Source organism: Anarhichas minor, unplaced genomic scaffold (genome assembly GCF_050575085.1).
Source record: "Anarhichas minor isolate MPS153535 unplaced genomic scaffold, ASM5057508v1 ptg000020l, whole genome shotgun sequence".
NCBI classification, from domain to species: domain Eukaryota; kingdom Metazoa; phylum Chordata; class Actinopteri; order Perciformes; family Anarhichadidae; genus Anarhichas; species Anarhichas minor.
The window spans coordinates 1,473,920-1,494,024 of record NW_027466466.1 but is presented as its reverse complement, the minus strand read 5'-3'; the positions used below and the strand labels follow the sequence as shown (position 1 = coordinate 1,494,024).

The 20,105-nt window shown below is 41.6% G+C and overlaps 1 protein-coding gene across 3 annotated transcripts; it reads left to right on the top strand.

The window, feature by feature from the left end:
• The first annotated feature begins 6,458 nt into the window (after positions 1 to 6,458).
• Positions 6,459 to 18,937, top strand: LOC142954345 (mitochondrial carrier homolog 1-like). Of its 3 annotated transcripts, none has more exons than XM_076095290.1 (13): positions 6,459 to 6,825; positions 8,649 to 8,733; positions 8,826 to 8,932; positions 10,232 to 10,291; positions 13,408 to 13,465; positions 13,711 to 13,762; positions 14,149 to 14,208; positions 14,293 to 14,386; positions 14,767 to 14,814; positions 14,895 to 14,962; positions 15,750 to 15,825; positions 16,470 to 16,593; positions 17,064 to 18,937. In XM_076095290.1, the coding sequence occupies exons 1-13, from the start codon at positions 6,685 to 6,687 to the stop codon at positions 17,210 to 17,212; spliced, it is 1,122 nt and encodes a 373-aa protein (XP_075951405.1). In that variant the 5' UTR covers positions 6,459 to 6,684; the 3' UTR covers positions 17,213 to 18,937. The 3 variants fall into 3 exon arrangements, with proteins under 3 accessions (XP_075951405.1, XP_075951404.1, XP_075951406.1); XM_076095289.1 differs by having other exon boundaries at positions 6,461 to 6,825; positions 10,229 to 10,291; XM_076095291.1 differs by lacking the exon at positions 16,470 to 16,593 and having other exon boundaries at positions 6,473 to 6,825; positions 10,229 to 10,291.
• The last annotated feature ends 1,168 nt before the right edge of the window (positions 18,938 to 20,105 follow it).

Sequence of the window (20,105 nt, the reverse complement as noted above, 5' to 3'; positions counted from 1 at the left end):
CTGGTCTCAACTTGTTTCAGCTCTCCGATGGCGCGGTTATGGGGAAACCAATCACCTTGTTCCGTTCCGTCTAAAACAAATGCCGTTTGCCTGTGTAACGATATAACTATGTCGAAAATCGCTTGAGCAACAATTCAACAGCGACTCTGCGACAATGTAGCTGGATACGTTTGACAGTTTTTTTTCGTCAAACTATGACTCTCTAAAACCAATCAGTTAGGTTGTAAAACTATGGTGATTGGGGTGTGTTTCATTGAGAGTGAGACTGACCCATCAGACGGATAATAACACGTGGGAGGTAATCAAAAATAAGCCGCTACTGGAAAGTGAAGGCGAAAGTTTCAAGTTTAGATTTGAAGGACTCAACTGAATCAGACTGCATGGTGTCCATTATTTTTTTTATCTTATACAGTTCTTTCCAAATGTTTGAACAGGTGCCATCTCCTGATATGTCCGTTCATCATAACACACATTTGAGCGAGGGGCGGTCGTTCAAGCTGCTTTATATCAATTTGCACCACAGACTGTTTAATTTCACGCCAAGCAGCCCAGACACTGCCGACGACACAACTGCGCCGTAATATTTCAGGTTTATCTGAGAATGTCTGAGAAGTATACGGTTGTTAGCTTCTGTTTACAGACCAGAGGAGAGGACTGAAAAGTAATGCCCAACATTCTGAACTTTTACCCAAATGCTTACAACTTAACGGCACCAAGACGGAGGTTCTAGTTATTGCACGGGATGAATTTGTCCCTACGATCAAGCAGAGTATTGGTCCACTCTCCTCTGCTGCCCATTTCCACCTCCGCAATCCAGAGGTTATTTTTGATTGATCCATGTCGTTTGACCCCCATGTTAAGCAGCTGTCCAGATCATGTTTCTTCCACCTAATAAATATCAGTAGAGATGATTATACACGCCTTCATCTCTTCATGCATTGACTACTGTAACACACTTTTCTTATCACTCAGTGTATCTGCTCTCAACCGTTTGCAGGTAATCCAAAATGCTGCCGCCAGATTACTCACCAGGACAAATAGACGGTCTCACATCACCGTGATCTCTTCACAGTGATCTCTTCACTGGCTCCCTGTAGCATTTAGGATCCACTTTAAAAATCTCACCCTCACTTACAGAGCACTACACGGTCAGACTCCTACATATGTGACTGAACAACTTCACCCATATTCACCCGCCCGCGCTCTCAAGTCAAACATGTTAAATGATCTGTCTGTCCCACACACTCGCCTTAAGACCCGTGGTGACCGAGCCTTTGAGGCAGTAGTACCAAGGCTGTGGAATGATCTGCCTGCACCCCTACGGTTTGCTGTTTCTGTGAACTCATTCAAAAATCAGCTCAAGACACACCTGTTTAGACTGGTGGAATGAACTCCCCACTGACGTCAGGACAGCAGAGTCGCTGCCCATCTTTCGGCGCAGGCTGAAAACTCACCTCTTCAACTTAGCACTTATTGTATTCGTATTGTACGTTTGCTCTGGTTTATGCTCTTAGATGCTTGTTTAAAAAAGGAGATGCACTTATGACTTCTGGTGACTAGTAGTTCTCTTGAATACCGATGTTGAATACACTTATAGTTAGTCGCTTTGGATAAAAGTGTCTGCTAAATGACTGTAATGTAATGTAAAAATATATTTAACATACCAAAAGTAAAATGTATTTAATTTCAGATTAATATACAGTATATTATATTTTTTGATTATAATTGTTGATGCATTAATGCATAAGCAGCACCAATCTTGCAGCTGTTAAAAGTGGGGTTAATTTAAGTTCATTTATTGCTGTGTATCATAAGCTATAACAATATATAGGCTAATGTTTTAGTTGATTTATATTTTTGTATTAATAATCTGAATCTGTAAAGTAGTACCTAAAGTAATAAATGGCGTAAGTGTAAAGCAGCATGAAATTGAAACACCCAAGTAAAGTACAAATACTTCAAAACTATATTAAAGTACAGCACTGAGATGTACATAATAATGTTCCACCACTGCAGACACCATCACAAAGTCTGCCGAGGCTCCTATTATGAGACTGAAATGGTCTTTATATTTAGTTATTCTTAAAAAAGAATTTAAATGAAAGCTGCATTTGGGGTCAGAATAAATCACACTTTTAGTGTATATGGTGAATGTATTAGCAAACACTTACACATATTCATTCACCTCTGACAACAGACACCATCAGGGGTTACGAACCACACAGTCCCTCCCCACAGAACTACATCAACAATTTGACAAGAGAAGACAAGCAAAGGGGAATTATTAATCCATTACACTATTTGTCGGCCTGCTTTCAGAATTTGACCCAAGCACCAGGTGCACCGATCCATCCAAACCCTGTATGACCACCAGCTAATAAAATACTCAGGCTGTGCGTGCATAACAAGAACAGAAAAAACAATGTCCCTGGGATTAATTAAAGAAAGCTAAATAAACGGAGCCAGCTCTGCAGATTTAAATGCGCAAAAGAGACTCCATCATTTCAATTTATGCTGAGCATGATGCATAGATATTTAATCTAAACTTATATCTAACAGGATAGAGGAGGAATGTAAATCCACACCTCTGTAATGGTATTCACCAAGCCTATAAAATATGACTTACAATCTACAACAGTAAAAATTAAGAGTCGACGTTCAACACAGTTCATATTTCAGCATGAATTCTTCGTGTGGCCCTATTTTAATAGGGCACGCACAACAAGCAAGCACAGCAGACCTCAACTCACCACCTCAACTCACCTAAACCTGTTAAAAACATGATCTGCTTCCTGTCTGTGTCTGCACCTGGGTCGTTTTTTCATAACAACAGCCCTTCAACACTACGCGTAGAAGGGCTGGGTGAAGTGGAATATAGATCGGAGGATGTGATGTTTAATCATTATTATCTCAGCTGGATGCCACTTGTTTTACAGTTACAGTAAATTTAGCTCTGTCTGAGAATGACAAAGTTACCAGCTGCGTGACTATGAATAAGTACCACACTTAGTTATCAGATGACTATTCTCAGCTTCCAAGACCCAATACCTCCAAAAGTACCAACGAGTCTCTGTGTTGCCATATTTGAATTTTAAACCCATGGCTACAGTCGAAAAGTCAAAAAGTTACCTCATAGCGTCTTTTTTGAAAATGTCATGAGGTCTAGGAAAGATGTGAAGGAGAATTCATAAGGAGTTAGGAAAAGACAACCGCGGTGCTCAGAGAATCCGACTCCACTTTCTCTAAACTACGTAATTATGATGCGACGGTGGATGTCACTGATAGGCCATGGTGAAACTACAATGAAAGACTACAAAAAACATAAAATATAAGATATGGCCCCTTGAAATCTACTATATAGACCTCCTTTGGTAAATATTGCCTTTGTGCAATAACATAGATTCAATCGTTCGGTTATATTTAGTTTTTTAACAGTTTAATAATTTATTATGGGCAAAGCTTTTTTTTCATACTGATGCTTCTTGTTATTAAGAATGATAATTTGTTAATAGACAGTTTGTTATATTTACTGTTCATTAGACTTTGTATTCTTGTTTTGTTTTTTTACTTATTTGTTACATGTTAGAAGTAAATAAATGGTAAATACATATAAAATGAAACGAAAGGATTGTCACTGTCTATTCATATTCATCAACATGAATACCATTAGTTTATGACTGTATGACAATAGTTGTTAAACCTGTGCAAGATACGCATATCGGGTTTTTTCACGGCCGAATAGTGCGTCATTTTAAATATTGCCGCCGCAAGGAATTGTGGGGCGGCAATATCTTCTTTCGTTTGGTAAAGGATGGTCCAGTGTATCCTGCTAAAGGAGCTAAGAAATGAAGGAGAAATGTTTGTCAACCCAATGAATGCAAGTCCAATATTCACCCTCTTTTAGCTCTTTTTTTGGTCTCCACCATTTCCTGAGGCTAAATATCGGTCTCTTTAGCTGCTAAATCCTCCATTATGCAGGCTGTCTGTTGGTTGCTGCTGAGCAGGTATAGTGTACAGAGGATTTTATCACTGACAACAGCTGCCAGCTGCTGCAGGAAAACAGGTTGAGAACACTGAGACGGAACCAAAACAGCAAAGTTGTGGGTCTCAAAACAGAAAACGACGAGCTAAAAAAGAGCTGAGGAGAACGGAAAAGTTGCTAATCATCAGAGACTCCTTTCTCATTACACACTTAGCCATTTGATCCATAGTTTATTTCAAAAATATTAATAAAAAGATATCGCGATTATTTTGACTTGAATTCACACCAGACACAGTATAATAGTTCATGTCAGACTGGGGAAGGATACATGAGGACAGGGTGCATGAAAGAAAGGCTTTCTCAAAGCCTCGTTTTTACAAGCAGCACTTCGCTGCTTAGAAAGCTGTGGTATGAAGTAAGTGATGTGTCCACCTGCAGTCTGAGGGCTTGTGTCTGTCAGCATGAATGCAAACGGTCAGTGGGCTGAAACCAGCACCTGCCAGTATGACAGTAAATCAACTCACCCACAGTGTCAGCAACTAAACCACACTCGTGTGTGTGTGTGTGTGTGTGTGTGTGTGTGTGTGTGTGTGTGTGTGTGTTGGGGGGCTCCTACTTATATTCTTTCATCCAGACAGCAGATCGTTGATGTCATATGAGAAAAAGAGGCCATATGAGCTGGTATTCAGCGGTTTGCGATGAACGATATGGCCATATATGCAAACAATGACTGCAGATGACAAGCTGATTGAAGTGTCTCGTTGACATTTCCACCATTCAAGCTTTGATTCTTTTCTCCCATCAAGGAAAAATCGGTCTTCTAGTCGAAGGGAATCAGCGTTGCGTTTCTAATCTTTTTTTAAATTAATTTTTTTCATAATGATGTGTCTGTTGTTAGTTGGAACAAGATGAGTGAGAGTCCACATCAGCTCAGGTCCATCTAAGCCCTCGGTGCAGCAAGAAGCAAGCCTCAGACCTCTGAGTGTAACTCTCAATCTGTTTGAACTTTCTCTGGTATTTGATAACTGGTTCTAATGAGTTTGACCACAGTGGATTATTATTTTAAATATTATACCATGTAATGTCTGAGTTTAATGTTTTTTTTTCATCCTATTTTCTCCTTTTTTAAATTCACTTGATGAAGACTGGGACAGGGACGCCCTGGCTTTTGAGTTGACACCCTGCTTGCTAAACTGAGCAGCACGTATTGGTTCCAGAGAGTTAAAAAGTAGGATGTAGACCCTCAAGTCTGTGGGCTCCGCAGCGTATTTCAGAATTGGGTTCATTGCCAAGTAGCTTTTTACATACAAGGAGTTTGCCTTGGTGCTTTGGTCCAATAACATTTGTAAGAGACAAAATAGTAAAACCAAATACTGCAAAAGACAAGAAACATAAATATTGAACAGAAATGTTTACAATAAAAAGTATAAAATATATCAGTTTTAAAATCAAAGAGTTGTACAGTTTTGTGCTGGAATGTAGATTAAAATATGACAAGGGAATGAGTAAAAGTTCACAAGATTTAGTATAAAGAATATACGCAGATGAATGTCAGTTGATCTGTCCTCTTATTATTTCATATCATTATGTTATCATAACCATCATCACTGTCATACTATACTCTTTTCTTTGTTTATTCACCAACTGCTGCTGGTTCCTGGATCACAGAGAAGACAACAGGACCCAGGACCATTGTAAAGCTAAGAGCACCACCTGCTGGATTTATGTTAAAGCTTCGTTTACATTCATCTGGGTCTGAAGAACAGATGTCAAAACTCCTTTGTGACCTCAGAAATTCTAAAAACTCATGTATTGGGACTATTCTTAATTTTTTTCTTGTATACCAAATATTTTGAAATATGTGGTACGTTTCATATGAACCTCCTATAAGATACAAAGTATAATCTATTCAATTGTACAGATACGGAAATGAAAAAGACTACACAAGAATATAATTGGAATGACTCTCTAAAAGTATTTTAACCTCCTTGTCCGAAATAGCCCGAAGGATGTAGGTGGGACGAAGAAAGTTATGACAACATATATTATCTGTTTTTTATATGGTGTCGGATAATTATTGTTAAATGTCGGTTTTATGAAAGCATCTCTGGTACCTCCTGGTCCACTCTTTCCTAACGTAATAATATAATAATGTATATAGCTGGGGTCTCATTTATAAAACAGTGCGTAGGATCCACTCTATATGTTTGCCACACAAATATTCAGATTTATAAAACCTTGCGTATGCCTGCCTCCGTACAATCTATTTTTATAAATCCCAAATAAACCTGTAAAAGACGTTCAATTTAGGGAGGATTGGGATTGGGATTGGTCCTCTGTCTGCACAAGATTAGAAAAAGGCGGTGTGCACGTGTGTTCATGTGATGGCACGAGCCAGACTCCGCCCAAGTGTTTTGGTTCAGCTGTCACGTGGCATTATTTTTAGCAACAATAAGTCCTCATATTCATAACAAAACATCTATTTTGCTCGCGCTCTGTCTCATACACGAGTATGATTTATTACAATAGTATTTCGTCCCTACCTAAATTACCTCTGAAACAGTGCATATTATTTTGAAAGTACAATGCGGAAATTGTTTTTTCAGTTGCCCTCCCACTCCAACAGAGTGTGATTGCAGCCGCGGCGGGGCACTCCTGCAGAGCATGAAGCCGTCTCCCTCCTCTACGGACGGCAATTAAAGATGGAATTGTCCGGTCAGGCAGTCGATGTCGAGCAGGATGCTCCACCGACCCTCGTGGATGTGGACACCGCGGTGCTGCTGCTGGGAGCGGGAGTAACCGCCTTCACGCATCCGCTGCTGTATGTGAAGCTGCTAATACAGGTAAGTTAGCTGCTGTTAGCTAGCTAACTGCAACTCTTATGACTGTGTTGTGTCGTTTATGGAGTCCTCCAAATGTCCCCCACGTCCCCATGCACATTTTTTTTAATCAATGTATCGGCCAACGACAACCGGCTTGTTGCTCGTTATATCCACGGTCGTTAAACTGGCAGAAGAGTCCCGCTGCGTTGCGCTGTTCTTCCGGTAAGAGGAGATGCTGTACGGCAGATATGAAGGTATACTTGTGACTGTATTACGCAAACAAAAATAATGTTTTGAGAGTAAATATATCACACTGCAATCAAAAATCAAGTTTGTATGTAAAAATATATAAACTGAGAATAAACTATTTGTTAGTTTTGCTTATGAAACTATAATTTTTGGCTGCAAATCAAAAACCTTTGCTGTCAAAACATGTTTTGTTAAAGACACAAATATACCTTCATAGCAGAGAACCGCCTCTCTGTGGAGCTCCAGTGGGGTTTGAAAGCCACAGTTTTGCCCTTATTTATAATTTGTCAGACATGAATGCACATTTTCTTCACATAAGTTTACATAATTGTTCTCATGTCAAATATTTCCTCAGTTTTGACTGAGAATCCCAATGTGTGCTTTGAACCCTCGTCCCGTAAAAGCTGCATTTAACCATGTTTGAATAAAAAACCAGTGTCACAGAGAAACAGTGCATGAGATACTACAACATGTCTAGTTGTAATGGCTGGCTCCATAGCTGCTCCTTTTGCATGTGGATAGACTTTGACACAATGTAGCTAATGTCTATGCCCACATCAGCCCACATCAGCCCAATGAGGACAGATGTGGGCCGTCGGGCACTACACCTGATCCTGTGTGGTGTGTCATAGTGGAAGACAACAGTTGCTGCATCTTTGAAGCGTCACAGCATCCTGATAAACACTAAGGTGCCAGAATTTCTCGCTGACCAATTGGAGCACAGAGCACTCTAGTGCAAGACCCTGCAGCTGTCAGTGGGAGCCGGCCCCCGAAAACCTCCCTGATCGTTTCTGTGCTTCACACAAGTTGTGAAAGACGGGCGAGCTATTGATTTGTCAGGGTCAAATGTATAGTCGGTCATGTCTCTCAGCTAATTCACAGCGAGATAGTATGAGCGTATCTTCATCCAATAGGAAGAGGACAACATAGTGTACTCTGGTACCGGCACACATCTTTTTGTAGTTAGCAAACTTGTGAAATTGTCCCTCCTGGAGTCTGTTAACCATCATTTCCAAGCTGCTAGGCTGCCCTGATTAATATCATGACTTTATGATCACAACGTCATCTGACAGAAATCCTGCAGGCTGGTGTGATACCTGTGCTGTGTGATCAGCATCTAAAATGATTGATTAGAGGACAGACGGTTGTTGACAGGCAGGATACAGATTTGGGAAAACCCTGTTTTTGTTTGAGAAAAAGCCCGACCTCATCACAGATTAAGATAGAATATGATCATCCTTTATTAGTCCCACAGTGGGGACATTCTGCAGGAATACAGCAGCAGAGTGGACAGTGCAACAAGAGACATCAGCAGGAAACGATACAACAAAAGTACAATACATAATCAAACAGTAAATATATAATAAATAAGTAAATCATAAAAAATAAAAAAAGCTAAAATTACAATATAATCAGATACACATTATTGCACATATGAGGTAGGAAATATTGCTCATACATAGATTATTGATACTGATATTGCACATGAATGAGTTTTTTAACTTTTAAATAGAACCGGCTTAATGACGGGTCGTGGTGTTTTGGGTCAGCGTCACCCTTGTGGCTTGTGTTTAATCTCCGGCTCTTTGTTTCAGGTGGGACATGAACCGCTCCCCTCAACGGTGGGCACCACTATGTTCGGACGAAGAGTCCTGTACCTGCCCGGCTTCTTCTCCTACGGTGAGCGAGTGAGGCCGGAGTAGTCGATGTCGTATCGCTCGCCGTCGGACAAGTTGACAGCAGCTGACGGTAAATGTAAATTGTGCTTCCAGCGCAGCACATTGTGACGGTGGACGGAAAGAGAGGGCTCTTCCGCGGCCTGTCGCCTCGCATCGTGTCCAGCGCCATCTCCACTGTGGTCAGGAGCAAAGTTAAACAGGTACACTGTCTGACATGAAGGCTGCTGTGCTTTTGAAAAGATAAAATTCTGATTGGATTGTATATCGACGATTGAAAGGGATGACCGATGATTTTTTTTTCCTACTCCAATATTTAGGCAAAGTAAAGTTAACTTACCTCAATGTTTAAAGCCTCTGTAGAGTGTAGAGTGTGCAGCCTGCTGTGCATTAGAGACGGCTGTGGTGGAACGGCATGTCCGCTGTTATCCAAACCACCGATATCTGTTATTTTTCATTACGAAATAATTGCTTTTTAATATATTATTTAAAAGAAACGTAATATGCTGAGAACAGGATTAGAATTTATTTCTATTTTTAGAATAACTCAATGTTTCGAGAGGAGTAAAGTCACGATATCGACTCAGTCATGTCTCACTGGAAACAAATCACAGTCCACTGATGAGGAGCGATGACCAGTCCTTACTCACAAACCAGCTGCCATGGATCTGCCCTGCTTCCCCAGACATTGCTCTGGTGAATGGACTGTACTAGTCTTCAGACCACTCAAAGCACTTTCACACTACTTGTCATCATTCAGCCATTCGCACACTGATGGTAGGGGCTACCATGCCCACCATCAGGACTAATTAACATTCACATATATATATATATATAAAATTAACTTGCTCAGCAAAATATTTATGTTGAACAGTTTTTCTCATGTGTACTTGACTCACACAGAACGCAAATATTACTCAAATGTCTGTGAGGTTCCACGACGGCACAGAGCAGCTGTCATCACACACAGCTGGATATCATGACCTCATCACCTTTAATCATCATCTGCATGATACAGTCTCTCCATCATTTGGTAAAACTATAGTTCAAATGTCTCCACAGTGCTTCTCAATACAATGAGAGGATAATCGGCACAGATCAGTTCATACAAACACAGTCCTGGTTCTAGCGTCTACACTCCGTATCTGAGTCTTCTTACTGTGAAGTTCCTCTTTCTGTTAGCGTTCTTCCATCACAGGTCAAAAGCACCGCTGGAGAAAAAAGGAGGGAATGTTATAACAAAAAGGATTGTTATTTACTTGATTTAACAGTGTCATGTTACAGTTTTATTTCATATTTATTTAACGTCAGAACCATTCAGAATCAAGGTATTTGTTTCTGAAGTCAAACAACTCTCTCAAGAACGAATGGGCTCATATGAGTGGATCTTGAATTGGGTCCATTACGTCGGGCATAAGAGAGATGTCTTTGGGTAAAAAGGTTGTTTGAAAGCATTTAAAGATGTGGATATTGTGGAGTGATGTCACTTCTTTCTTCAGCAGGTGGAGATTCTTTCCAAGAGAGAGGACCTGCAGACTTCCCTCAGGAAAGTGGTCAAAGAGGTGAGAGGTCAGCTACTCCTGAGTAACATCCCGACTTATTTAAATCAGAGTCTAACTCAAGTGCCTCGTACTTTCTGTTGGAGATCTTGGTATGTCGCGGTAGTGTTTCCCAGCACCAGATTCTCTTTAAGAAAACTTGTTTTACTGCGGCAGGGTCTGCTCCTCTCAGTCCTGATTCTGGTTCTCCCGTGCCTCAGCTCAGCCTCCCTCCAGCCGTATTGCTGGAGGGAGGCTGAGCTGTTTCTGATAAACCTGCGTGGCAAAAATCGCGTCGTCATATGTCGCGGTAAATCGTCAGACATTAAGAATAACTATGTAGATATAAGTGATGATCCTTGTTTACTCCTGCAGCTCATTGTTAAACAGGCTGTTTCATAGCCAGCTAACAGCTGCTTGCAGTGACTTTCACTGTTCCGTTATGAGATGCATCTATTTGAGGAGCTCTCCAACATGTAACACATCACGGTTCAAGACAGACACAGTCTGGAAAAGTGCAGCGGCAGAAGTTGACTTTATTTGATCACATGTGTTCTCTTTTGTCATTCTTTGAGCCGACGGTTGGGGAAGCTGACATTAGACGGTCACAGCTTATTAATCTTTATTAACGTTCACAATTTGAGTTAGAAAGATGACTACGGGTAGAAACCCACATGGTTTCTACCCGTAGTCATCTCCGCTCCCTCTCCCCGGCTGATCTTTCATCTTCTGTTACCTCTGCTCTCCCTGACCCTGAAGCCTTCTCTCTCCTATCCTATAATGACAGACGGAGCCTAAGAGAGGCTGAGCGTAAATGGAGAAAAGGCAAACTCCCGGGGGACCTTCTTAACTTCCAAGCTCTTCTTTCCACTTTTTCCACCACTCTATCTACTGCTAAAGCTGCTTTCTTTCGCTCCAAAATCCTAACCTCTGCTTCCAATCCTAAAAAACTCTTCGAAACTTTCTCTTCACTCCTCCAACCCCCACCCCCTCCTCCTACTTCCTCCCTTCTCCCTAACGATTTCGCCAACTTCTTTGACAAGAAGGTAAACGATATCAGATCATCCTTCCCTCAGCCCCCCTGTCCACTCTCTCCCTGTCCACCCTCTCCCTCTCTACCATCTCCAGCTCTTCCCCCACAGCTCTCCCTCCCCTCTCCATGCCCCATCTTACCCTATCTTGCTCCCCTCTCCCCTAATGAGGTCCTCAACCTTGTTACATCTAACCGCCCCACCACGTGCTCTCTTGACCCGATCCCCTCCCCTCTTCTTCAGTCTATTGCGACTGAACTCCTTCCTTTTCTCACCCACCTCATGAACACATCTCTTGTTTCAGGATGCTTTCCCACGGCTTTCAAGACTGCTAGAGTCACCCCCCTTCTGAAGAAACCATCACTTCACCCCTCTGATGTCAAGAACTTCAGACCGGTGTCTCTTCTACCCTTTCTTTCCAAAACACTTGAACGTGCTGTCTTTACTCAACTATCCTCCTATCTCCACCAAAACAACCTCTTGGACCCTCACCAGTCCAGGTTCAAAGTGGGTCACTCGACTGAGACAACCCTCCTTGCGGTGACGGAGTCGCTTCACGCAGCGAGATCTAACTCTCTCTCCTCTGTCCTGATTCTCCTGGACCTGTCTGTGGCGTTTGACACTGTTAACCACCAGATCCTCCTATCCACCCTCGAGGGGATGGGCGTTTCAGGCTCTGCACTCTCCCTGTTTGCATCCTACCTGACAGGTCGATCCTACCAGGTGTCATGGAGGGGCTCTGTGTCGGAACCACGCATGCTGACTACGGGGGTTCCACAAGGCTCAGTCCTGGGCCCCCTTCTCTTCTCGCTCTACACAACATCTCTGGGTTCTGTTATTCGCTCGCATGACTTCTCCTACCATTGTTATGCCGATGACACCCAGCTGGTCTTGTCATTTCCCCCCGGGACACTCAAGTGGAGGCACGCATCGCTGCGTGCTTGGCTGACATCTCGAAGTGGATGACGACACACCACCTCAAGCTCAACCTGGACAAAACCGAGCTACTGTTCCTCCCGGGGAAGGGTTGCCCGCACCGAGACCTGTCCATCACCATTGATGATACCGTGGTGACGCCAACTCGGACTGCGAGAAACCTGGGTGTGACCCTGGATGACCAACTGTCATTCTCAGCAAACATTGCATCGGTTACATGCTCCTGCAGATTCCTGCTCTACAACATCAGGAGGATTCGCCCCTTCCTCACTGATGAGACGGCGCAGGTGCTAATCCAGGCTCTTGTCATCTCCCGCCTGGACTACTGCAACTCACTACTTGCCGGAGCCCCGGCGTCAGCCATCAGACCTCTGGAGCTTGTCCAGAAAGCTGCAGCTCGCCTGGTGTTCAATCGCCCCAAGTTCTCCCACACAACTTGCCTTCTCCGTTCTCTACACTGGCTCCCTGTAAGAGCCCGCATCCAGTTTAAGACTCTGGTGCTAGCCTACAGGGCAGTGAAAGGAACAGCTCCTTCCTATCTCCAGGCCATGGTCAAGCCCTACACCCCGGCCCGACCACTTCGCTCTGCTACCTCGGGGCGACTGGTTGCCCCGTCGCTCAGAGGTCCCTACGGCCGATCGACCCGGTCGCGGCTGTTTTCTGTCCTGGCCCCACAGTGGTGGAATGAACTCCCCACTGACGTCAGGACGGCAGAGTCGCTGCCCATCTTTCGGCGCAGGCTGAAAACTCACCTCTTCAAGAAGGCCTACCCTTCCGCTTAGCACTTACTTAGCATCTATTGTATTCATACTAGCTTATTGCACTTATTGTTTTTATATTAGTTTGTGGCACTTATTGCATTCGTTTGTTTCTGCACTGTACGTTGGCTCTGGTTTATGCTCTTAGATGCTTGTTTGAGGAAGGGAGATGCACTTATGACTTCTGGTGACTAGTAGTTCTCTCAAAAACCGATGTTGAATACACTTATTGTAAGTCGCTTTGGATAAAAGCGTCTGCTAAATGACTGTAATGTTATGTAATGTAATGAGTTCTTTGGCTTCTGTTTTCAAATGAAAAATAGAGTTTTGTTGAAAACAATGTTTTTAATCAATGTACCAAAAAAACGTATATATTATTATATCACCGTCTCTTCAAACTGTCTCCTCTCTCCAGACCTCGCATGAGATGATCATCCAGTGCCTGTCCAGAGTAGCCACTCATCCTCTTCATGGTACGTCCTCATTAAGGCTGTCTGCACCAAACACATCCACTTTAACAGTCACACATTGCAGAAGGTTCTGCTTCTTCTCTTTATCGTTCTGAAACGATTTGACCATCCGTCCATTTTAAGCGGCCTTCAGTAAATGCCATGTTGTCAGTCCCCTTACAGCTGATGTCGCATACTGGCTGAATGGAATGGAACCAAGTAGGAAACGGCTTGTTGGGCTCATCATCTGTTCTGCTTTCCTTTGGCAGTGATGTCAGTGCGGTGTATGGCCCAGTTTGTTGGCAGAGAGGTCAAGTACGGGTAAGACTTCATACAATGCTGCAGATATGCCTCAATGCTTTATTTTAATCAATTATCATGACTAAGTAAGCAACCATGAGGTTATTCATGAAATATATGATCCTTGAATATTCAGTGACCTCGTAGAGTAACCTCTGATAAATACAAGTCCCTCCGTGTAATGTGCATTAACAGGAAGTAACCCAGCTCTGATATGCAGCGAGCGTGTCGTTACATCATAAACATGTGGCTTTAAACTGGATAAAAAGCAGCTTCTCACAGACAAAACATGTAACTGTAAAAAAAAGAGAGTTTTCAGAGCTTGTGAAACGTTGAACATGAGCTTCTTGCTTGTAGGTGTTTACACTGCACACATTCTGTTAATGGACTTTGTGTCACATTTGCAGTGGGATGTTCAGTTGCATGGTCAAGATTTTTCAGGAGGAAGGAGTGGCTGGATTCTATGTGTGAGTCATAACGTCGCTGTTCATCAGTAAAATGTGTTCTACACTTTGACCTGCACCGGGCTGAGCCGTGTTGTGTGTTGGCAGTGGTCTCGTTCCCCACGTGGTGGGAGAGCTGCTCTTCCTGTGGTGCTGTAACCTCCTGGCTCACTTCATCAACACCTACGCTGTGGACGAGAGTGTAAGTCCATCACCTTCTCTGATGCTGCAAGAAAACAAGCTGCTGCTATGTGTTTACTCTCTCATTCTTACTGATACAAATGAGTGTATAAAGAAGCTGATATAGTTTTAACCTTTTACAACCATAGGGTTAGAAGATATGGGCTGAACCTCTGTGGTCCCAGTCAGCAGACGAGATGTACTCGTGTCCCATCCGACCCGTTTGCAGTTCATATATAACGCATATACAAATGTTGCTTTAACTTACTCCTCTTTCACCGCAGTGAAAATGTTGTAAAGTTGTTACTCAGCTCTACAACTATTATAGATGTATCTTTTTATTTCATGCATGCAAACTAAAGGAAGTGCTGTTTCACCTCTCTGCTTGTACTTCTGTTGCAGTTCAGTCAGGTCTCAGCCATAAGGAGCTACACTAAGTTTGTGATGGGCGTAAGTTCAACATTCAAACTGTTTGAAATGTTTCTCGTATGCAACGTTTCTTCATGTTCATGGAGCGTGTTCTCCTCTAGATTGCAGTGAGTGTTCTAACATATCCGTTCATGCTGGTGGCTGATCTCATGGCAGTCAACAACTGTGGGTGAGTCATTCTTTCAAACATTGCATTCACACATTCATACTCAGGGACCAGATGGACCTTTCACTACGGAAGCCCTGAAAGCATCCCTGAGTCTGATCTGAGTGACTTTCTTCTCCTGTGTCTTAAGAACAGGTCAAATAAATGTTTTCTCAGGATCATCTATTTTTTAATCAAACGTGTTTGTAAGTGAATATTTCTCTGTCACGATCAACTGTTTGTTGTCATATTTATTGTGAAAGTAAGATTAGCGCTGATTAAAATACATTTTTAGCCAAAAGAAAGACATGACAGTAATGGTACATAAGTTGTTAACACACAATATATAAATGTGTATAAACTCTCCTGTATGAAAGCCTTTAGTCCTATTTAGAACATGGGGTAGTGGTGCACTTGAGCCTCAACGCTTCATGCTGACAATAAAAATAAAAAAAAACATCTGCAAAAACTTTTCTTTACCTGTTTCGCAGATTCATTTTTAACTTAAAAAGATTATCCTTGCAAAACCATATTTCACCTGTTCTTAAGTCATAAACAGGAGAGAAAACGAGTGCGATCAATTGGCCCTCAGGGCTTCCGTATCTTACTCTCCAGCATGCAGTCAGTTCATTCAGTCTGTTAGCTCATACCTGAGAAAAACAGGTGGCGTAGTGAAGTAAAGGGGGTTCATGTTCTGCAAATAAACAAGTTGATACAAGTATATTGAGAGTGAATCTCCTTCAGTTTGACCGCGTCTCAGGCTTTGTACTCGTACTGTATCTGTCTGACTGCTTGTGCTTTGTGTTGTCAGCCTGGTGGCAGGTCTTCCTCCTCGCTCCCCCATCTTCACGTCCTGGCTGCACTGCTGGAATCACCTGAGCAACAAAGTACAGTACAGTCTAGCAAATGCAGTGACATCACAATGACACAAACAGATCCTCGTAGCTGTAGTTTATTTATCCCAAGGGAGGTGGTTGTGTACAGGAAGGAGGAAGGAGTGCAAAGATTTCATATCAAATATCAATAAGGTGCAAATCCCAAATATACTCCGTTAAGTTATGTATGTATTATGTGTTTTCATAATGAGTCAATGAAATGTAGCATTCACACACAGAGGTACATCTTTACATCCTTTTAGATCCTGTTCTAATATGTTCAGTGTTTTTACAGTAAAGTTCAGGGCTGTGCTTCGTTTAAACATCTGAAACAAAAAGGTTTAGAATAGAGGTCGGCCGATTGGTAAAGGCCGATATAATATTGATAGTTTGGATCAGGAAACCACTGTCGTAAATTATAAATAGCTAAATAAATAGCCTATATGAATCTGGACCTGAACATTAAAATAACCATGAAAATAACGGTTATTTTTTAGAAGTGTATTTATCTCTGGGACGTCAGTCTGTTTATGACGTGGGGCTACTTTTGCATTCGGCATTTTTAATAATCCAGTTTTGTCACTCTGAATTTAAATCATTCGTAAGAGAATCTCCTGAAGTGTGATTTGGTTGGAATATGTTCTATTTATTTACAGCGGGCGATGCACTGGTCCAGTGGTGGCTGCCTAGGATTGTGTCCAACTCGTGTGATCCAAACATTTCCAATAACTCCAGAGCTTGTAAAGTCTAAAAGTCAAAATGTATTGAAAAAATATCGAGGTAATCATTTCCAAAATTCACACGTTCGAACAAAATCGATTACTTCAATCCATATTTGTTGGCGCCTAGCTCTTAAAAGCATTTTCAATGCGGTGAAAGAAAAGGTGTTTGCACTCCGGCTTGCTGCACACAAAGGTAGGAGTGAGTTAAAGTTACATGTGAAGGATTAGCTTTGTCTTCTATTGGGGACAAAAAGCTCATAGTGTTGCTTTATATATTCAAGAGACAACTTTCCTGGGGAGAATTAAGACTGAACAGCGATCAGATATGACATGAATACTCCTGCCGAGGTCCTGTCTGCACCGGTTATTTGGCTAAATGGGTTGACCTCTAGCTCAGAACCTCCACATCCACACACAGCCTTTAGTCTGAGCAGGTCTTTTAAAGGCTGATACTCTTATTGTGTACTGAAGATGTCAGTCGTAGGTAATCCAAAGCATTTACAGCCGGTATGTGTCCCCTCCTGTCAGGGTCACCTCTTCAGAGGATCCAGCTTCTTCTTCCGCCGGGTTCCTGTGACCTCGCTGCCCGACATCGAGGACTGACGTCGTCATCGTCATCATCGTCTGCTGGGGTGTTCCTCCTCCTCCCGCTCACAAACATGTTCCTCCAGATGTAGCAGGAGCAGCAGAGACACAGTTCAAGGAGTGCCAATGAACTTTTCCAGTTAAAGTGAAGCTTCTTAAAGCTACACCATCAGGAGTGTGAGGGGAGCAATATTTCTATCTGTTTCATCTCCAATCACAGATAACACGACATGAATGCTTTAATGGAGTCGAGTAGCTCTCTGTCCGTGTCCTCTTGACCTGAGCTTTTGGGCGCTCCTCTGAAATGGTTTGTAACACTTATCAGCTGAAACATTCAAATGGATTTATATATATTTACATACATGTATAACTTACTTAAACGGTGCTCTGGTGGTTCTGTGCCGCTGGCAACAAATATAACCAATTCATTCCAGTGATGACACCAAATGCTGTGACACAATATATTCCACGTTTGTCTCCGTCTGGTATCAGAACTTCTGACGGTGATTCTGCTGCTTCCTCTTCATAAAGTAAAGCTATCAGAGCTTGTAGTCGGGCCTCCTAATGCAGACCAGTGGATTCTACATGTGGCCGGATGTTTTCACTGGGATCAAAGTTTGCTCTTTGCTTTAATATTCATACACTACTGCTTGTTGTGGAGGGAAAAGTGTTTGCAGATCAATAGAAGTTTACAGCAGTGATTCCCAAAGACTGGGTCGGGACCCACAGCTGGGTCGCAGGAGGAAAGATGTCGTTATTATGAGGAAAAGGACCTACAAAGTGCAACGCTGAAAGACAGTACAAACATATTCAATAACGTCATTGTCATGCAGTGTAGTGTGACCAAATCAATTCATATATCAACGGGGACAGAAATAGCTGTGTTTAGGTCCACGAACACAAGGTAAGACTCATTCATAAACCTTGTTTTCAACAATAATACAAAATAAAACCATGAACAGGAAACCAGAAACAATGAATACATAAATATCGAATAATAACATAACTTATATACATTGTAAGCTGACAATAGAATGTATGATGAAATTAAATGTATATGAAATTGAAATATGGAATCAGAATCAAAAAACTTACTCAATTTGATCACAGAAAAATCATGAGATCATACTGAGAATCAGAGATTATAGAAAAGTGTTAATGTCAGTAATATCATGAAATACTGAAGTTACCCAGTGAGCACTAACCCGGATTTGTTGATTTCTGGTTGAAAACGCGTTGAAATGGGGTCTGAACGTCTTAGACCTATTTTCACCGTCTTTTCAACCGGCTAAATTACGGTTACAATATCAACGTGTCACAAAACACCAATTTCTTTTAAAATGTTGATGGTTTGTTCAGTTGTAGGTTGAAAGAGACACGATTTTGGTTACTTTGAACGTATTTCTCCAAAATCATATTACGCTGGCCGTTGATAAGTGGTCTACACGAAGACGTTATTTCAACGCATTTAATGTTTCATATAAAACGTAAATATGGAACTATAGACTCTGCTGTCAACAAGAAGCTCCCAGGACATCTTAATGAGAGCGATCTCATTATGATGTCCTGGGGGCGTGTTCCAGCAGTAAACAGACTCTTATTTTATAGTGTGAAGATAACACTGATTTAATAAAAAAGGTTGTGGTACGCAGATAGCACAGTATTGATAGGTAGGTATTGATTGGTAGACAGCTGAGGTCAAACCTCCACCTACAGCCTCTGCCAGCAAACTGCACGTGCCGCCTCCGCCTGAAGATTCCGGCTGACAACTCCTGCTCTTCTCAAAGCTAAATAAAGTCCATCAATCTCTTCCGTCATCAGATCAGATCATTTGAGTCCACAACAATTAGCATCAAACTGATTCCTTCATATTTGAGATCTGTGATTTGTGGGATTTCTAACACAATTATGTCATCAGACACTTTTCTCATTTTAATTATTTGTTTTGCAGTTTGCCAGCAGCTTTCTGTTATTCTTAGTTTAAATGGGGAATGCTAAAGGTTTAACATTGATAAAGATCACAAATTGTTCAAACTTAGAAATATCAATTATCATCATTCAAAGTAAAACCTTCAGTTGTAGCAACAAACCAAGCCAGTCCTCGTCCTTCACCGACAGTGAGCGTTCCTAATATAAAACGTCTCGTTTTGATTCAGTACAAAGTGAGAAATAATTCTTGATACTAAAGCTGAACTAAACCTTTGTAGGTTTAACTTCATATCACACATTTTTCTACATTAATCTTCCAAGTCATGCACTGTTGATATATATATCTTTAAAATATATAATATATATATATACAAAATATAGAAAAGTCTAGTTTTTATTCAGTACAAAGTGAGAACAATTATTTTTGCTTTGGAACCATTTCAGAAATCTGAACAATGAAAGGTTGTGAGCTTGTTATCATTCTTCCCAGCATGCTTTGCAGTTGAGCTAAAAAAAAAAAAAAGGTTCTAATTGGTTCAAAAGTGAAGGTTTTTTAGCCGACTATTTGTAGACGTTAATTAAACTTTCACGCTAAAACCAGATTTCAACGGGATTTGCAAAACTACAATTTTCCGACCTCTACATTGTGCTAATAATAATATATCATGATTTACTAAGAAACCACATCCACATTTACCAGTTGAAAGCCAATATTGGAAATCATGTTGAAATCGGGTCTAAACGTGAACGTTGAATCAACGTCTTCAAATAGTCGGCGGAAAAACGTTCACTTTTAACCGTGTTTTCAACGTGGAAATGCTCTCAGATCAATATCTAGATGTTTTCATTCCGTCATCATAAATCAGAGTTACATGTGTGTTCCTGCTGAATGAAGTCTGTCACCACGCTGTCTCATGTGACTGATGAGTGAGTGATGCTCATATTTGGACTCCAGTGAAGGGTTTGTGTTCATGGAACTGTGTTGTGATTGGTCGTTCAGCACATTAATCCTGTGTTCGTGTTCAAACTCCATATATAACGGGTTTCTAAATTGTT